At 37.5% G+C, this 21,172-nt stretch overlaps 1 protein-coding gene across 8 annotated transcripts in view; it reads left to right on the top strand.

Annotated features, from left to right (window-relative positions):
* The window catches only part of KTN1 (kinectin 1), a 109,373-nt gene extending 100,502 nt beyond the window's left edge, over nucleotides 1–8,871 (top strand). For all 8 annotated transcript variants that reach the window (XM_037733977.1, XM_037733981.1, XM_037733978.1 and 5 more), the window contains 3 exons: nucleotides 2,265–2,357; nucleotides 3,482–3,602; nucleotides 8,381–8,871. In XM_037733977.1, coding sequence (XP_037589905.1) covers nucleotides 2,265–2,357; nucleotides 3,482–3,602; nucleotides 8,381–8,385 — 219 coding nt within the window. In that variant the 3' untranslated portion in view covers nucleotides 8,386–8,871. The remainder of the gene's footprint in view (nucleotides 1–2,264; nucleotides 2,358–3,481; nucleotides 3,603–8,380) is intronic.
* The last annotated feature ends 12,301 nt before the right edge of the window (nucleotides 8,872–21,172 follow it).

Below are 21,172 nucleotides of genomic sequence, written 5' to 3'. Positions count from 1 at the left end.
GTATTTTTAGTAGAGACGGGGTTTCACCATGTTGACCAGGATGGTCTCGATCTCTTGACCTCGTGATCCACCCGCCTCAGCCTCCCAAAGTGCTGGGATTACAAGCGTGAGCCACCGCGCCCGGCACCCCTATATATTTTTAAAATTGGGATTTGCCTGTATTCATTTACAAAGTATGTTTCTATTTGTCTTTTGGATAAAACAAAGATAGAAATTTGTATTTTTTTTTAGAAGTTTTTTCTTCATTTATTTCTTCATACAAATCTATTTTTCCCAATCTCAATGAAAATGGATGATTTTTGGTACTGCATTTCTTCTCATTGGTCTGACAGGTTATAATTCTGAGATATTTTTAATAGTAAAATTCACATATGCTTATATCAAAGCTGTTTCAGAGCTATGATGGTGTTTATGGGAGATAACCATCATTAGAAAAAAAAAGTCACTTTTTGGAATAGCAAGAACAAGAGGTATGCACATCTTAAATTTTGACAGTGTAAATGGAATCTCAGAAACCCAGCAGTAGTAATTTATACTCGTTCCAACGTGATATGAGAATGTATGTCTCCCTGTACTCTCACCAGTATTAGATATTGTCTAACATTTAAATATTTGCTATTCTAATAGATTTTTTTAAAGTATTTCATTAAAAAAAATAAGACTCCTTTCGAAGAGTTGAAAGAAATATTTTTGTTGGTTCTGTATGCTTATAATTGTTATGTATAAGTCTAGGAATCCCCAAGTATTTCACATTATTTTAGTGTAGACAAAATGTGAATTTAGGGTCCGCTTTAGGGCACAAACTTTGATGCTTAATGCACTGTCAAGGTTGAGCAGTCAGTTTACTTTGATAGGTGATTTTAATTTTTGCCCTCTGGATGAAAATAGAAAACATGCAATTTAGCCAGCAATGTAGTTTCTTAGAAAGTACTTTAAAAATATTAAATGGGTGCTCAAAGATAATAGATACATCATCTTATTTACCATCGCTAAGTTGGCAATGATGGGTGGCAATTAACTGCCCCATACCAAAATAGTAGAAATATTGTACAGCATTTGATTGGAAATGCACATAAATATTTGACTAAAAAAGTTTATAATGACTGGGCTCAATGGCTCACTCCTGTAATCCCAGCACTTTGGGAGGCCAAGCTTGGAGGGTCATCTGTGGTCAAGACACCAGCCTGGCCAACATGGTGAAACCCCATCTTTACTAAAAATACAAAAATTAGCTGGGCGTGGTGATGCATTCCTGTAATCCCAGGGACTCAGGAGGCTGAGGCAGGAGAATTGCTTGAGTGTGGGAGGCAGAGGTTGCAGTGAGCTGAGATCACGCCATTGCACTCCAGCCTGGGCAACAGAGTGAGATTCTGTCTCAAAAAAAAAGAAGTTAATAGCATACTTTGTGAAATAGTTAAGTATAAAGCAGCGTGTATGTTAAGGCTCACTTATGTAATATTTTCTATAAGCACATAATATGTACAGAGAGAGATCTAAATTAGGGGTGGGTATACCCCAAAACTATTTTAGGAGTTGTGGGTCACATATGATCTCTTTAGAACATTTTTGTCTCTTTTTCGGTTGGGTCATGTCTATAATCCCAGCACTTTGGGAGGCCAAGGTGGGCAGATCACGACGTCAGAAGATGGAGACCATCCTGGCCAACATGGTGAAACCCCGTCTCTACTAAAAATACAAAAAGTTAGCCAGGTATAGTGTAGTCCCAGCTACACAGGAGGCTGAGGCAGGAGAATCACTTGAATCCATTGGTTGTAGGTTCCCGTGAGCCGAGATTTTGCCACTGCACTCCAGCCTGGTGACAGAGCGAGTCTCTGTTTCCAAAAAAAAAAAAAAAAAAAAACATAACATACATACATATATATACACACACACACACGCACACATTTGTCTCTCTTTTAACATAACCCTTTAAAAAGTAAAAAATCTTAGCTTGTGGTTTGTACAAGAACAGGCTTTGGGCCAGATTTGTCTAACCTTTAATATAGATTAATACTACCCAAAATATCAACTGTGGGTATTCGTGTTTTTAAATTTCTTTATATAGTTTCTATATTAAGCTTTTAAAAACAGTGAACATATGTTCTTATAATCTGGTGGGAGAGTGAAGCTATTTTCATTTTGGAGGGAAAAGCCTTCTATTGTGTTTTGAGAGGAGCTTTAATCTTGTACAAAATGAATAAAATTATTTTTTATGTATTTATTAACTGTATTATTTAGTAGGTACCATATTGCTTTCTTTACAGGCTCAACAGTCACTGGAGCTTATCCAGTCAAAAATAGTAAAAGCTGCCGGAGACACTACTGTTATTGAGAATAGTGATGTTTCCCCAGAAACGGTATATATTTTCTTTATCCCCAGCTCTCTGAGCTAGTTAGCTTGTGAACTGTGTAAGAACAAAAATGTACAAGGTCCATCTCCGAAGGTCATCTTTCTTGAAAATATCCTGCCCCTAAAATGTAGTGTTTTTATTGATGTTTGATTTCACTTTTGCTTAGTGAGGTATTACGTTAATTTTAAGGTTTGCACTGACAGGTATGGAGCAGGGGTCCCCAGTCCCTGGGCTGTGGACAGGTAACAGTCAGTGGCTTGTTAGGAACCAGGCTGCACAGCAGATGAGTGATGTGCAAATGAGCATTACCACCTGAGCTCTGCCTCCTGTCAGATCAGCAGTAGCGTTAGATTTGTATAGGAGTGCAAACCCTGTTGTGAACTGCACATGCAAGGGATCTAGGTTCCATGCTCCTTATGAGAATCTAATGCCTGATGATCTGAGGTGGAACAGTTTCATCCCCACACCATCGGCCCCCATCTATGGTAAAAATTGTCATCCATTAAGCTGGTCCCTGGTGCCAAAAAGGTTGGGTACTACTGGCTTACAAACTCTGGAGCTAGACCGCCTGTGTTTGAACCCTGGCTCCGCCACTTAGTAGTTGTGTGACTTTGGGCAAACCCCTAGCCACTCTGTGCTTTAGTTGCCCCATATGTAAAAAGCAGTGGTAATAGTACCCATGCTGTAGGGTTTTTCAAAGAAGTAAATAAATGAGTTAATACATAAAACATTTAAAATAGTAGGTGGCACTTAACACAGTGCCTAGCACTTACTTAGAGCTCAGTATAAACTTTTTTTATTGTTTGGAATGTGCTTTCTTTTGCGGGGCAAGTTTTTTTTCCTGAAAGAAAAACTGGATATATTTTTGATATTCATAGATTCTAGGTTTTTTCCCTTTGTGGCCAAGTGACAGCATTTATAACATAGTTTTCTTTGGTGCCAGCTAGTTTGCACCACTAGTTAGCAAACAGTATTTTTCCAGGTGGTTTTTGCTATTGTTGATTTTCTTGTCTTTGTTCAGATTTTTTAATGTTTGTATTTAAATCAGCAGTATAACATTTTCTTTTGTTTGGTTGTACATTTCTTTTCCTTGTGTATGGAGTTAATCATCACTTCCATCTTCTTTTCAGGAGTCTTCTGAGAAGGAGACAATGTCTGTAAGTCTAAATCAGACTGTAACACAGTTACAGCAGTTGCTTCAGGCAGTCAACCAACAGCTCACAAAGGAGAAAGAGCACTACCAGGTGTTAGGTAAGAACAACTGAAATATTGCTGTCTATGGGTAGCTGACATTAGGTGTATGTGTAATGTATGTTTACCATAAATAAAGGAAACTCATACTTCACTAGAGAAAATATTCCTTTATCTCTCTCAGAGCTTCCAGATGACAGCCTTTAGCTTTCTTGGATCTTTAGTTCTATTTTGTGCATATTTTGAAGGTCTTGTAGCTTGTAGGGGTTATCTTTGCCTCCTTTGACCTTTTTATCAAATTGACTGTCTTGTAACTTGGCTGCCTGGGTTTTTGTTTGTTGCCTTCATACCTACAACTGCTTCATTAGTTTATTCTGATCTTAGTTCAGGGAAAGTATCTGTGACTTCCCCCCTACCTTCCTCTTTTCCTCCCTCCCAAAATAAAATGACTATAACATTTTTACTGAGGTAAGACTGCTAAACTGAAAGTAAAGTCATCACGGCTTCTTAAAATTGAAAGCTGGTTTTTATTAAGTTTGCTTTTGTTTAGGTAATCTAAGAAATTCATTCATTAACTCCGAAGTGTGGTTTTTACTTGAGGGTTCGTAAACCTGCCATTAACCAAATTATGTCATGAGCTTTTATTGCCTATATTACCTTGGAAGGCTCAGATTTGGTAGCATTTTAAAATGACTTGTATTATAGCTGGTGAATGCAGTTTTTGTTTTTCTGGTTGTAGGTTTTGGTGTTTTTTGCTTTTTGTTTTTGCTGTTGTTGCTACCTTGATTTTTTTGTTTTGTGACTTAAGTCACACTGTCTTAGAGTGTGCTCAAAAGCATAATTAGAGTATTCAGATATGCATTGAATACTTCAGATATTCTTTTGAAGCTATTTTCTCTAAAATCATGATATCCTGGAGACCCTAAGGGGCAACTCATCACTGAATTGTCCCTGCCAGGACCCCTGATAATACTATGTTGGGCTATACAAGGCCTCAGGGAGAGCTTAGGCTTCCTGGAAAAGTTGGGATGGACTTCCATTTTGATGTTAGAGGGGCATTTTGTCTCACTTTAGAGTGATCATCCTCTGGCCTACTTTGACACATTCTTTCCTTCAAAATACTAATTGAGGTCAATTATCTCTAACATGATTTTCCATATAATAAGCCCAGCTCATTCTTTAACATATCAACAAAAGTAGTTAAGCCTCATCCCAAATCTTTTGTCCGTGTTAAGCTGAGTTCTCCGTTTTCCCAGTGTAAAACTTCTGCCACATTTTCTCACTTTTCCAAATTAGAAAATAACTTTGCTTCCTAGGGACAGTCCTGCATCTCTCCTTCCCAGGACTTCAGTGTTTTTCTTTCCACTGGCTCCTCTGTTCAGTCTTGAAAACATGCTCAGATGGCTTATTTTAACCTTGCACTTCCTTCAGGTTGCCACCCTTAGGTTTTACTTTTTTACTATTTAATATTCTTAAGAAACTACTCTCTCAATATCTACTTATTTATTTGTTATTGCTTACTTTATCCACTCTAGAATGGCTTTTCTTCCTGCTAGTCCAATGAAATAGTTATTGTAAAAATCATTAATGATTCCTAATTGCTAGATCCAATATAAGCTCTTCTTTTGCATATGATGAGATACTGAAAGTACTTAAGAGAAATATGTTAAAAATGCTGATGTTAGGCCTTTGTGTTATAAGGAAAGGGTTTCATTTCTAGAAAGCTTAAACAATTAAAAGATTGCCTATTACCCCTTGCCTTTAGACCTCATCAGTATTCGCTCTTCATCATCTCATAGGTGTTCTTTAATATTTTCCTTTTGTCCCTAAATATGTGGTCTTCTCATTTTAAGTCTTAGGAACTATTTGTATTACATTTGAGACTTATATGAATCATTGGTAGTAACACTTTTTCTTGATTTACAAAATGGTAAATTTTTTAAATTTACAATTAAATATACACTTAAAGTGTATATTTATTAAAATATATCTGTGTACCTTCACAACACAGTTAGCAGACAGCTCCCCGAGGTGATAGCACAACATTCTTTTGTCAGCTGATGAACAGAAGTCCAGAGTTTGGCAGGTGGGTGGTTGACAGTATTAGATCATGAATGATAGGATGGATAGTTATGAAAATAGAGGCCCACCAGGCACTCTTGAACTTTTTCCTTCCTTAGGCCATAGCCGGCATTGGTGTTGAGTATTCTTCCTTATGTACTTACGTTTTGGTCCCTATAGCTCTTCTTTATACCCTTTAAATATTGGTATTATCCTCAGCTTTTTATCCTTAGCCATCATTTTTGCTCATTTTCTCCCTTCTGTGTACTGTGTTTAAACTGACACCAGATGATTAATTTGAAAATACACATTTCGTAATCATTAGAGTATAGGTAATAGGTTAATGTATCTGATGTCAAGAAACCTTTAAAAATATACACAAGTACTTATGAATTGTTTACAATAATGCTGCACATATTCAGTAAAGGGAAAGTTGTTTTTAAAAGCAAATATGCCTGCCGGGCGCGGTGGCTCACGACTGTAATCCCAGCACTTTGGGAGGCCGAGGCGGGTGGATCACGAGGTCAAGAGATCGAGACCATCCTGGTCAACGTGGTGCAACCCTGTCTCTACTAAAACTACAAAAAATCAGCTGGGCCTGGTGGCGCGTGCCTGTAATCCCAGCTACTCAGGAGGCTGAGGCAGGAGAATTGCCTGAACCCAGGAGGCGGAGGTTGCGGTGAGCCGAGATCGCGCCATTGCACTCCAGCCTGGGTAACAAGAGTGAAACTCCATCTCAAAAAACACAAAAAACAAATATGCAAGAGTTAATATGCAGGAATTTAGTTTTTGTAAATCCTGATACATAATACTTAAGATTCCTTAGAGCTGCAGGGATAGGTGTATTTAGCTGATACCTTTAATTTGTGAAAACTTTTCTTGTGGAATTTTTTTTCCCCATTCCATATTTTTTCTTCCGCCATCAAAAAAAAAAAAAAGGCTATCATCTTCCCTTTTCTTTTTTGCGGGATTGGGGGATTAAGGTGCCTTTTATATGAATGGGCAATATTGGCATTTTATAATATACTTTTTTTGTTCCCAGATATCTACTCTTTATGTTTCACATTTGCCTGGTTTCTAAGTATTCTAGGTGTATTTCTAACCAGATCAGAAAACTTTATTATCCCAGGTTGCCTTATCTTGGAACCAGTTTGTAAAATCCTGTTGAGGGAGGATAATAATTTTAATAGCTGACACTTCATGAGTATGTCTGTAAACATAAACATGGCTTCCAACATGTGGCAACTCATTTAATCTTCAACACCACTCTGTGCATTTGGTAGGTAGATGCTATTATTATTAATCCCATGTTGCAACAGACCCAAAGAGATTCTATAACTTGACCGAGGTCATACAGCTAATAACTGGGCGAGCTGGGGTTTAAATCATGGTAGTTGGGGTCCAGGGCTTGTGTTCTTAATCAGTGCTTTTCTTCCCCTTAATTCGGGCACTGTGTTCCCTGATCCCTTTTGTCACTGTTTTCTTTTCTTCTGATTTTGTTTTGTTTGTTTGTTTGTTTATTTATTTATTGCCAACCTCTTTAAAGTTTTCTCAGTCAATTCTGACTTTTTCCTAAAGTTGATGTTTGGTTTGTCAGTAGTGTATTGGAGAGGTTTACAGTATTATCCAGGAGAAATGCAAGTGAAGCTCTGTGTGTACTCTCTGTACTCCCTTTAGCAAATAAATTCTTATGTGATACAGTCGTCTGTTGTTTCTGAAAGAAAAAGTTGTTTTGTAGTGCTTCTGAAGTACAAGAGTTAATGTTCTGGAGAAAAACTTAATCTTATTTCTACATCGAACCTTGGCTATCAAATGGATCGGGTTTTCATTTTCTGTAATATGTTTACATAGCACTTTATAGTTTAATGTACTAGTGGTCTTTTTAGACTTTCTGATCAACTGTTAACAGCCATTGATAACTTTGCTTTTTAATTTTCAAACTGCTTCTTTTCCTGTAAACTTTTTATTTTGAAACATTTCACACATAAAGTTGAAAGAATGGTACAACACCCGTAAACCCCCACCTGCTTCATCTCTTCTATATGTCTACATATTTGTTGTTGTTAAACTATTTGAAAGTAAGTTTTAGTCACTGTGACATTTTATCTCTAAGTACTTTAGCACGCATCTCTGAAAACAAGGCATTGTTTTTCCGATCAGTGGTACCATTATTATACCCAAGAAGAAGAAACAGTAGTTATGTAATATCCAATATTAAACCTTTAATCACATTTTGTCAATTGTACCCCAAATGGCTTTTTAACTGTTTTTTCCCAAACCAGAATCCAAGGCAAAAGTTAACATGTTGTGTTTGGTTAAGTCCTCTTAGTCGAAGTTCGGTTTTTTTAGTCATCTTATCTGACTTGGAAAACTTAATATGCCCAAAAAAAAAAAAAAAAAAAAAAAAATCTATATCTGCACTTTTATTTATTCATGGGGGTAAGGTTGTATTCAACCTCTTTTTAGTGCTACTCACTTACTTTAGCTTTACATATTCTTGAATAGGACTAATAGAAATGAATTACTGGTGTTGTTCTCTTAAATGTTTTCTAACAATTTGGCTCACATTTAAAAATATCTACCTAAAAGCTTGTTTCCTTTGAATCCTGAGATTTTTCTCATTTTGATTACCATTAGTGTGAATTGCTTTGAGCCTAGTTGAAAGGGCCATTCTAGATCAAATGGAATATGTACTTTTGGTGTTTGACAAATATCTTCTGATTGCCTTTTGTTGCTTTGTTTTTAAAGTGAAATTCATTCTTTCTGATCTTTTACAGAGTGAAGTAATTGGGAAACTGTTCATTTGAGGATAAAAAAGGCATTGTATTATATTTTGCCAAATTAAAGCCTTATTTATGTTTTCACCCTTTCTACTTTGTCAGAAACACTGAACAGAGTTTTGTCTTTTCTAATCCTTGTTAGACTACTGATTTAAAGAAAGAAAAAAAAGCCAACTCTGTAGACACCTTCAGAGCTTAGTTTTATATAAAAAAAAAAAAAAAAACTGTTTGAATAATTAGACCTTTACATCCTGAAGATAAAATAAACATGTAATCTTTTATCTTATTTTGCTCAATAAAATTGTTCAGAAGATCAAAGTGGTAAAGACAATGTAAAATTTAACATTTTAATACTGATGTTGTACACTGTTTTACTTAACATTTTGGGAAGTAACTGCCTCTGACTTCAACTCAAGAAAACACTTTTTTGTTGCTAATGTAATCGGTTTTTGTAACGGCGTCAGCAAATAAAAGGATGCTTATTATTCGAACTTGACTTGTTCTAATTTTTATTAAGCTTTAACAGATTTCATCAATAGTACAGATCAATATAATTCAGAACACAGCTATTAATTGCAACCATTCAACGAGATAGGTTTATGATAGCTTCTATAACCTTTCTAGCTGGGGCACAGGGTCCTCTTTGGTTTGGTAATGTAAACTGCCCCAGGAGTACTGGGGTTTCAGAAAGGACAGGGCAGGCATTTAGGATTTCAGACTTGCCACCCACACTTCAGGTAGAGGAGCTTTATTTTTACCATTACTATTATTTTTTGAAGAAATAATAATTAACTTTTAGTTTTCCTTTTCAGGCACAATGTTAAACAGTTTACACGTGTTATCTTTTTTGTTGAAAGTTTTCTTGTTGTGTTTTGATACAGAGTCTCACTCTGTTGTCCAGGCAGGAGTGCATTGGAGTGATCTGGGCTCACTGCAAACCCCAGCTCCCGAATTCAAGAGATTCTCATGCCTTAGCCTCCTGAGTAGCTGGGATTACAGGCACGCATCATCATGCCCGGCTAATTTTTGTATTTTTAGTATAGATGGGGTTTTGCCATGTTGCCCAGGCTGGTCTTGAATACCTGGCTTTAAGCAGTCCACCCGTCTTGGCCTCCCAAAGTGCTGGGATTATAGGCATGAACCACTGTACCTGGCCTTGAAAGTTTTTTAAATAATTGGATGAAAATATTTCAGATGCTAAATAACCACTGAGAAATACCGTGTGCCGTTGAGTATTAAGGTACCCATTAGGCTGCGCTGTGGCCATCTTGCTACTTTTGTGTGCATAACAATCAGGCTTGTGTCGTGTGACCTTTCCATTTTCTCTTCTGTGTGTTTGGAACTCTCCTCTGGTGTGTCAGCTTTGGCTTGCTCCTTCATTATGTTGAAATCTGCTTAAATGTCACCCTTTTCATTAAGTCTTTCTTGACTATCCACTGTCCTTCCTGTCCTCCTTATTCCACCTTACTGTCTGTCATACTTAATTTCCACTCCTCTTGCTCCCACCAGTAAGTGAGCTCCACAAGAGCAGGAAACATCTCTTTGGTTCTTTGCTGTATGCCAGAGACAGTGCCTCATACTTCATTGTGCTCAACTATTTAAATGAATGAATGGATGAAATTGATTTTTGGAGATTGAAGATTATCTAAAGTGATGCTTCCTAACCTTTTCACTGCACATCTAGTATTTCTAAGGCATATAGAAGTCAACTGAAGTGACTGCATATGGCCAGTGAGGACTGGTGTGAGGATTCATGCTACCTTTTGCTACCTTTGCTGCTTTCAGCAGATCATTGGGAAATGGATCTGAAGTCTAGATATTATATCATCAGCCTCTCTCCTCCTTCCTTTGCCATAGCCTAAAGATGCTCATGTCTCTGCCACCTGTAACAAACCAGTTCTGCCTTCCAAGTTAAAGTGTCTTCTTGCTGCTCTTTCTCTATTCAGAGCTAAGTTCCTAAGAATAATTGTATAATTATTTTTTTCAACCTCTCTATATTTGAATTAAAAAAAAAAAATTTCAAGGGACTCTGGGGACACAGTCCAGTCTGCTTTCAGTTTGTATCCCATTTCTCAACATCCCAGCCTTACAGTCATTCATCTTTTGCCTCTGAAGTAGCAGGAAGTTCACAACATTGCCTTATCTAACTTGACAGCTGTTACTGGTTCTTGCATGACATTATTAAAAGTTGTATCCCTGATGCCTACATCAGTCTGTCTTTTCTTACTACAGAATCAGATAGGAAAAGCTTACCATATCTCACTCAGTGACTGTTCAGATATGCAAAGATAGTTCTGTGCTCTACGTTCATTCCTCTTACAGTTAAATATTCCTAGCTCCTTAGTTGCCCTGAGTGCTTAAGGGCCAAACTAGCCTCCTCGCCCCATTAATCTCTGACTGTCCATGCTTTCTCAGTATATACAAGCATACCTTCAGGAGAGGAAGGGAGCATCAAGAGAGAGAAGGAATCCTGTGTCATCAGACTCAAATGGCTATCGTTACCACTATCACAGGCAACTGAGGCAGAAAGCCCTAAGAGTATTATGCATTGAAGAAAGCTTACAGGAAGAAATAAAGAATAGTCAGGAGCAGACTTCTTGATCCCCAAAAAGAGAGAGAGATGGAAGGGAGGAGTGGGGATGCCCGTGAAGTTGGCCGTACCCTTGGGTTTGCTGTGGGAAAACTAATTCGTTTCCTGGAGATAGTGATGCTGTGTAAAGCATCCAGGCTTGAGCTGTCTTGCCTGTGTTTCACTCTAGCTGCAAGAGGCTATGTGGTATATAGCTGTGGGCAATAGCTGTATTGCTCACAGAGTTAGAGCTAGATTTTTCGTGTGTCTTGGATGCTGGGACAGAGACTGCATATGGGCACCTGCCACTTGTGGAATCTGCGCAGGTTGGGATGTAGGGAGAAGCAATTACCAACAGAGGAGGCTGCAGTTACACCCTTGGTTAGGACATGTTTGTACCTTGGCCTTATTCATTTAGGTCCCCAGAAAAGGGAGGGCAAAGGAGGAATGAAAGCAAAGATGGTTCCTTGTTGACACTATTAAAGCCATGGGGCAGATGGGAAATGGGTTATTACACTGGATTGGGCTGGACTTGTATTAACTGAGTTACAGAACAAGCTGTGGGCTCTGCTTAGGATATGCAGAACAGGGAGACTCCACAAAGCATGTTGAAGACCATGGTTGGGAAGGGACACTAAGTTCTTAGGCTGTTGTGCAACCTGAGTGGTAGATTTTTTTTTTTTTTCTTGACTAAATTTTTGTCATTTTTATTTTCCAAGAAAATCTGGCCATTTCATATTTGTTGGCAGTTCAGCTAGACAGCCAACATGTCACTCGTACAACCTATCACATGCCAGACATTTTTAAAACAGTTACATTAGTTTATTTAATCTTCCCTAGAATTTAACTGGCCAGGGGGTTGTGCTTTCATCATCTTCATTTTATAGATAAGGAAACTGAGGCACAGGGAGGATAATTAAATTGTCCAAAGTCTCAGAACTACTAAGTAGAGGAACCAGGTTTCCAACCTTGTCTAAGCTGTCTGGCTTGATTGCCTTATTTACACTGATTAAATTTTTTAAAAAAATTATGCATGTATGCATTTACAAATGTGGGTGTAATTATATATATGTTAGGAATGATTTTAAAAATTAGACTATACATAGTCTTCTCTCATTTTGTTTTGATTCTACTTTGCAAGGGATTACCTATCTTTGTGGTTCTCAAAAGTGTGGTTTGTAGACCACTGGGCATCCCCAAGATTGTTTCTAGGAGTTTGCAAGTTCAAATTTATTTTCATAATAAGACTTTATTTGCCTTTTTCACTGTATTCACATCTGTGCTGATGATACCTTAGCAAGTGTTAAAGCAGTGGCTCCAACTGTGTTGTTAGTTACTGTATTTACACCACTATTCACTCCAGTAAAAGTCCTAGCACAATGTCAAAGTCACCTAAGAATGTCTTCTGATGAGATCAGTAGTGATGGTAATGAACGTGATTTTGTGATATGTTTATTGAAATGTGCCAACATTTGGAAGATCTGTATAACTCAGTGAACCAATATTTTCCAAATGATCAATGCACAGTGTTACAAAGTCATGCATGGGTGAAAGGCCCCTCCAAAAAGCAAGACAGGGCTTCGTATGGTGGCTCATGCCTGTAATCCCAGCACTTGGGGAGGCCGAGGCGGGCAAATCACCTGAAGTCAGGAATTCGAAACCAGCCTGGCTAACATGACAAAACCCTGTCTCTACTAAAAATACAAAAATTAGTATTTTTTTGTATTTTTGGCCATGGTGGTGGGTGCCTGTAGTAACAGCTACTTGGGGGGCTGAGGCAGAAGAATCCTTTGAACTTGGGAGGCAAAAGTAGCAGTGAGCCAAGATCATGAGCCAAGATTACACCATTGCACTCCAGCCTGGGCGACAAGAGTGAAACTCCACCTCAAAAAAAAAAAAAAATGAATTTTAATGTAACATTGCAAAAAGTTCATTGATATCGTTTCAGACTCTATATTGTGATTAAAGATTAATCTTTAATAACTCACCACTTGAGTTTGGCTGTAGTGAAGAACATCCACAGTTGTCTGAAATGGCTGCTGCTTGTTTTCCAAGGATATGTCTGAGGCCAGATTTTTTTCATACACTTAAACGAAAACAACATATTGCAATAGATTGAGTTCAGAAGCAGTTGTCTTCTATTAGGCCAGAAGTAAATTAAAGAGATTTACAAGACCAGATGTGGTGGCTTATGACTGTTTGGGAGGCCGGAGTGGGAGTTTCCTTTGAGGAGGCCAGGAGTTCAAGAGCAGCCTAGGCAACATAGGGAGACCCCCTTTTTTTTTTTTGAGACGGAGTTTCGCTCTTGTTACCCAGGCTGGAGTGCAATGGCGCGATCTCGGCTCACCGCAACCTCCGCCTCCTGGGTTCAGGCAATTCCCCTGCCTCAGCCTCCTGAGTAGCTGGGACCACAAGCACGCGCCACCATGCCCAGCTAATTTTTTTGTATTTTTAGTAGAGACGGGGTTTCACCATGCTGACCAGGATGGTCTCGATCTTGACCTCGTGATCCACCTGCCTCGGCCTCCCAAAGTGCTGGGATTACAGGCGTGAGCCACCGCGCCCAGTCGGGAGACCCCTTTACTACAAAAAAGATTTGTAAATACGTAAAACCATGCCACTCTTCCCATTATATCTTTTTAGTTTTGGAAAATGAAGTTACAGTTCATGAAAATGTGTTCATTATATTGTTATTTTAAATTAGTAAACTTCCAATTTTCTTGGCTTTAATTTCTAGTACATGGAATATTGATAGAAATAACAAAAACAAGTTTTTAAGTCTAAAGCAGTTCTGAGATCAAAAACTTGAGTCACTGGTCTGGCATGTTTATTTTTCTAACAGTTTCAAATTATATTGGACAACTTAGCACTATTTTTTATGTATTTTGTTTTATATTCATTTATGGTTTTATACTTTTCATTCTTTGCCAGCTTACCTGCAAATTTTAATTCATTTATTTGCAGTTCTTGTTTTCTAATAATTTAGGATGTGCATTTTCCCCTGGACTTTTTAACCTGCATCTCAGATTTTGATACATAGGTATTTTGTTGTATTTCAGTTCTTAATTTTTTTAAATTGTGAATATTTCAAACGTGTAGAAAAGCATAGAAAATAAGAGAAAAAGCCTGTGTTCTTCCACCTTCTGTTTGCTTGAATTTGTAAATAAAACATTAGATACAGTTGAAACATCTTATATAACCCCCATCCCATTTTCTTCCATTTCCAGAGGTAGCTGCTGCACTGAAGCTTAGATCTATCATTTAATTTCATGTTGTTATCAATTAATACCATAGGTGGGTATCTATAACTAATATTATTTTGCATGTTTTCAAAATTTATATAAATCATTCTGCTATTTGCTTTAGTCGTTCAATATTAACTTGAAAATTTATTCATTAAACTATGAATATTATATATTCCTCTGCTAAGAGACATTTAAGTTGTCACCAATTTATGCAAATTTTATGTAACTTTCAGTTGGCTTTTCTTTAAGCTTTTTTTTTGGAGTGTTATATATTTTTCATATGTGTGGATTTTTAAAGGATTCTTTTCTAATATTGCATTTGTGTCAGCGAACATGACCTATATGACACCAATTTTCTGAATTTAGGAGGCTTCAGAAAGAAATTATAAGCCAAAAAAGAAATTTATTAAGTCTTGGTTTAGAATAAGAATGTATCAACAAGAATGTGAAGCTTTGGCAGGAAATGATTTCATTATCTGAAAGTTTGAGTTTTTAAGTTACTGTGTCAGGCTGCTTGTTACCCTCTTCAGTTAAAAAATAAGAGGGAGTTGGGGAATATATATTTTCTGGTGATCACAGGAACACAGGAAACAGTCAAACAGGTGGGGAAAGGCCTAATTTACATTTCTGTGTTTCTTGCTTTTGGTATGAAGAATCTAGCAGTTACAGTTTGTAAGTCAATCGCAAGTTCTTCTTGAGCTATTCAATTCAGAGTTCTTGGGATTTCATACGGTGCCAAATACGAAGTTCATGTTTATCTAGTGAATGCAGTATTCGTTTCAAAATATAGAAAATTTGTCATTGTTGAACTAATCCACAGACTATAGTTGTAGGAAATGGAAATTTGTTTACTTAGGTTGATGAATTGTGTTGATAAGTTGCATTGCCACCTAAATTGTTCAGGCTTATCAAACCTCTGCATCTAGTTTTTCTCCTTGCTAGCTATGCAAATAAAATTAAAATGTGGCCATGTTAGTAAATTCTTGCATTGCTATAAAGAAATAGCCGTGGCAGGGTAATGTATAAGGAAAAGTTTAATTGGCTCACAGTACTGCAGGCTGTACAGGAAGTAGGGTGCTGGCATCTGCTTCTGGTGAGACTTCAGGAAGCTTATAATCATGCAGAAAGCAAAGGGGGAGCTGGAGTATCAACATGGCAAGCAGGAGCAAGAGAGGGGAGAGGTGCCACACACTTAACCAGATCTTGGGTGAACTAACTGAGCAAGAATTCACTCACCACCTAGGGCATGATGCTAAGCAAATCATGAGGGATCTGCTCCAGTGATGCAAATACCTCCTGCTAGGCCCCACCTCCACTGGGGATTACATTTCAGCATGGATTTGGAGGGGACAAACATTCAAACCATATTGGTGATTAGCAAATTCTAACCCAAATGCAACACTCAGTTTTCTTTAACAATTCCTTTGTTGCCAATTATATACTCAATACCTGTAAATGTTTCAAACTATTGAAAAGAAAGTGTGTTTTCTACTTGTTCAAATTTGTTAATTGATACATTCCCAATTCCCAAACTGTGTTTCTGGTCCAGTGGGTGTGGATTAGGGTTCAAGAATTTGCATTTCAAACAAATTCCCAGCAGCTGATTTTGCTGGTTTGGGAACCACACCGAAAGTCATGCATATGGTTTTCAATTTGCCTTCCTTCTTTTGCAGTTTCTTCACAGTTTCTTATTAAATAAATGTTCTTGTTTTCAAGATTTAAAAATATTTACTAAGTATTTTTATACCATTTCTATAAATTCTACAAATTTGGAGAGGAACAGAGATTGGAACATGTGCTTGGCTCCAGTTGGTGGTTCTTTTGGTGTTTCTTGATATTTTCTCATCATGTCACACAGGGAATACTTTTTTAAAGCTTTTTTCCTCTTCAGTGAGTTTCTTTATTATCCACCCCACAAGTCTGAATATGCATGAATGCTGTTCTCCTTCAATTGACCAATATTATGATTTTTATCCCCTTGAAGAAGGAGTTGCTTGGAATAATGTAAGATGAGACAAATGTAAGTTTTCCCCACTGTTGATTGGAAGGACAGGGTGGTTTATTCACCTAATACTATGAGGACAATATAGGAACCCAGTTGTAAAGTTTTTATGGAATCTTGGCCTTAATGTTCTGTTAGGGAGCAATCTCTAGACTTAGTCTTCTGTTAAAACAGACAAACACGTCCAGTCAGATGAAACAGGTTTTTTTCCCTGACAACTAATCTTGATAACTTTTTGCCTATAACTTGACACCTATTTTGAATAAACTAGCTTGCATTTCCTACCCATGTTTGCATGGAGAATACAAAACTTTCGCATATGTGCTGAGCACCTGGTTTTAATATCATGAGTAGACTTAATGCATAACTGCCCCAGTTTCTATTCACTCTCACGTTACCTTTAAAATTTTTAACTGTATTGTGGCCGAAGCTTCTATAAAGCGATTAACATGTATTATTAGTAATAATTATAACAACAAAATAATGGCAATTATAATAATTGCAAATATTTATTGAGTGCTGTTTTCCAGGTACCATGAGTAGTGTTTCAAATGCATGTTTCATTTTGCTACTGTTCACATTGGAAGGTTATCTAGAAAGTTGTATTGCTGTAGGAGTATGTTCTCTGAAGTCTTTATACAGCTTTCCAGTGCCTAAGCTGAATATTAGGTAATAACTTTCTTAAAATTACTTTTATTAAATATTGATTTGATTAAGAATGATAGTTACAAAATACATGTGGGATATAAATAACAAGAATGCAGTGCGCACTTGGTTAAAAGAGAGAATGTTATCCTGTTTAAAAGAGAGAATGTTACCATTACTTCGAGGTTCCTTGGATATCCTTTCCCAATCCCATCCAACTCCAGCCACTCACAGACATAATCACAATTCCAAATATGTGTATATTATTCCTTCGTGTTTTGTACGTAGTGTTTTTGCTTAGGTTTACACATCCAGTAGTACATTATTTCGTTTTATATACTTTTGACTTTTACGAAGATGGATGATGAATGTCTTCTGTGATGTGCCGTTTTTGCTCAACATTATTGTATGAGAGTCATAAATACGGTTGCATATAGCTTGAGTTCCTCCTCCTTTTCCCTTTTTCTTTCCCCTCTCTCTTTCTTCCTCTTCTGCCTTCGTCTTCCTATGTAATGTTTTACTGAGTGAATACACCAAAATTTTCTTATCCATCTATTCTAAAAGGACAGTAACAGGGTCCAGTTTTTAGAAAATGAGCTACTGTGGACATGGTGCTCTGTATATTCTGGTACATATGGTTCTTAGGTATGAGGATATGAAATTTTTTAGCGTATATACCTAGGGATGGAACTTTGCCTTATAGAATATGTGCATGTTCCATTTTATTAGGAACCACTAGACTTTTCTATAGTGATTGTTTTAATTTACATTTCCATAAAAAGTATGTGGGATTTTCTATTGCTCTACAACTTCACAACACTTGGTATTATTCTACAGATTATTTTTCTTTTGCCAGTATAGTGGGAGTTAACTTAGCTCTCATGATTTCTTTTTAAACAGTTTTATTAAAATATAATTGATGTAGAATAAATCACACATATGTGTATAGTTGGATAAATTTCAAAATATGTATATACACCACAATCAAAATAATGAACATAAACATTACCCACAAAAGATTTCTTGTGTACCTTTGTAACTTTTCTTCTCCCCCACTTTCCTGTCCCCAAGCAATCCCTGCTATGCTTTCTGTCTCTCTGTGGTAATTTACATTTTCTAGAATCATACAGTAGGTACTTATTTTTTTTTCTGGCATCTTTCACTCAACATAGTAATACCAATAGTTCCTTTTATTTCTGAGTACATGTCATTGTATGTATATACTATAATTGATTTATCTGTTCATCTATAGATCAGTGTTTATTTTTCCAGTTTTTGTCTATTATAAATAAAGCTACTATCAACATGTATGTACAAGACTTGTAATAAGTGTTCTTAAAAACATAAGCCAAAATGCCAAGGTATAATTGAACATTAAGAGACGTTCATCAGGATACTCTGTATCAGTCTTTTGCATAGATCATCCTTTTAGTAAGCAGGACTACTCCAGCAGTCGAATCACGGAAAAGGAAGATTATGAGGGAATGATAATTTGGGATATGGTAGGCAAGAGGGAGTCAAGGGATCGCATCCCTACATTGCCTGTCAGTCTCTCTCCTTCAGAAGTCACTCTTTGACTTCGTTTTCCTAGCTCCCTGCTGCTGCCAAGCCACTGTGTCTGGTGCTGATTCACCTTCTTATTGGTACTCTTTGTGATCTTTGTGGGTTTTTTTGCTACAACAAGAGTCATAAGAGTTAACATATGTCGAGCTTTCCATGTGCTACCACCCTTTTCCCAGTGGTTTATCCTCATCCCATTCTACCCTCACAGCAGCCCCAGGAAGTCAATAATGTTTTTTTTTTTTTTTTTTTTTTTGGGGGGGGTTTTCCCTTTTTTTTTTTTTTTTTTTTTTTTTTGTTTTTTTTTTATTTTTTTTTTTTTTTTTTGCGATGGAGTTTCGCTCTTGTTACCCAGGCTGGAGTGCAATGGCGGCTCACCACAACCTCCGCCTCCTGGGTTCAGGCAATTCTCCTGCCTCAGCCTCCTGAGTAACTGGGATTACAGGCATGCGCCACCATGCCCAGCTGATTTTTTTTTGTATTTTTAGTAGAGACGGAGTTTCACCATGTTGACCACGATGGTCTCGATCTCTTGACCTCGTGATCCACCCGCCTCCGCCTCCCAAAGTAATGGGATTACAGGCGTGAGCCACCGCGCCCGGCCCAATAATGTTTTTTAATCCCCCTGCCTCATAGGACTGCTGTAAGGATGAGGTAAGAGAATGCTCATAAAGTACTCAGGCTAGTGTCTGGAACATAAACCTAATGTATGTTAGCAGCTACTATTGTTTTTAAAATGGCCGCCTGGATACTAAACCTCTCTGTAACCATCATACACCCTTTATCTGGACCCTGGCCTCTGAGGGCTTTGGGCAGCAGTTTACATTTTCCAAAAAATATTTTCCAGATTGAAAAGGGCTACAAGAGGCCAGGAGTCAAACAGAGAATCCCTTACAGTCGGGCTTCCAACCTTCCATTAAAGAAAACATATATAAAAGTTTTCCTCTTCTTGCTTTTAAGATCTCACTAAAATGATAATAGACAAATTACAAAAAGGTATAAACTTGAGACATTTTCAGATAAATGAAAGCTGAGAGAACTTATCACCCACACGCTTGCACTATAAGAAATGCTAAAGGTTTCCCTGTAGCTGTAGGTAAAGGTAAATGACACCAGATGAAAACGTGAATGCACTGGAAGAAATGAGGAGTTCCAAAAAAGCATAATATATGAAAATATAAAGACTATCCTTTTATTTAAAAAAAAACCAAAAACCTATTTAGCTAAATTTTAAGTAAAACTATAATATACAGATATATATGACAGAAGGAGCACAAAAGATGGGACAAATGGAATTATGTTATTGTAATGTTCTTGCGTATGACATGGGGTAGTACCATGTTAATTTGAAGTAGGCTGATACATTAAGGAGGCATAATGTAATCTCTAGAGCAACAACTAAAAATTATACAAAGGGGCATAGCTGACGACAAGAAAGGGAATAAAACCTAATACTAAAGAGAAGACTGGAAAAAAAGTAACAGTAGAAAATGACAGAAACAACCAATAGCTAAAAATCTGAACAAAATACAGAATCCACCATTTTCAGACATTGGACAACAGACAACAGGACCATGGTGACTGAGAAAAGGAGGCCAAATGAGATGACCTCTCACTCGCCTGAGTCTCTCTCTGCCTGGGAGCCATGTCCAGAATATGGTGTGAGGAAAGGGATGTTAAAGAGTCATTCAGCCTCATGGGGTTGAAGAGACAGAAGTCTGAGTTTGAGATAGCCAAACCAACTATAATTTGTGGAGCAGAATACCCAAGAGGAGGGACTTTTAGAGTTCCAGAAATCGAACAGGGATTCCCTTGAGTCTTTGGCTGAATACAAATCTGCTTGTGCTTAGGACAAAACCCCACAAAGCTAAGCTAGGATAACTTCCAGGGAGATAATTGGCTTATTAAACAGATAATTTGGTAAGTTTTGATTGGTTCGTTGGTGCCTGTTCAACCTCACAGCAAAAGATTTTAAAATCTTCTGTTCCAGAAAAAGAAAAAGCACGAGATTCTGATCCAGTAGAGACCCCATCAGAGTACATGTCACTATCCTGAATGTCTTGCTCTCTCTACTCCCTACCCTGTATGTCTTCCTCTATTTCTATTAAAATTATTATAGCAGAATTCCAAACACCCAGTTCCTTCCTTGCCAGATAACAGACTTTAGACTATCATCAGCCTTTTATAGGTGAGGTAACCAAGACAAAGCAAAGTTGTATCTAGTTATAGGTGACATGTAGAAAGTCAGCTGGTAGGAGAACTTACTGCACCAAGGTTTCAGTGTAGCTGGCAAAATAAGCCGCCAAACTCAACTATTTGAATTATTAAGCACAATTGAGGCTTCAATGTATCTTCCTGCCAGAAAATGAACAAACGGCAGATTCAGTTACTACCATTTTAATGACAGTCATATTGTTTCCTTTTATTTGAAGAGTTTGGATGTTTGGAATCTGAAGCTTAAATTTCCCTAATCATGATAGAACAAATAAACACATTTTAGTGATATTGACACTTCCCACAACCATAGCCCTCAGCAATTTCAATAGCCAGATCTACTTTAATGGCCAAACTTTAGGCCGGGCACGGTGGCTCAAGCCTGTAATCCCAGCACTTTGGGAGGCCGAGGCGGGTGGATCACGAGGTCAAGAGATCGAGGCCATCCTGGTCAACATGGTGAAACCCCGTCTCTACTAAAAATACAAAAAGCATTAGCTGGGCATGGTGGCGCGTGCCTGTAATCCCAGCTACTCAGGAGGTTGAGGCAGGAG

Source organism: Cebus imitator, unplaced genomic scaffold, assembly GCF_001604975.1.
Source record: "Cebus imitator isolate Cc_AM_T3 unplaced genomic scaffold, Cebus_imitator-1.0 Scaffold560, whole genome shotgun sequence".
NCBI lineage: Eukaryota > Metazoa > Chordata > Mammalia > Primates > Cebidae > Cebus > Cebus imitator.
The sequence above is the reverse complement of the archived record's forward strand: the minus strand, read 5'-3'. Positions and strand labels throughout refer to the sequence as shown.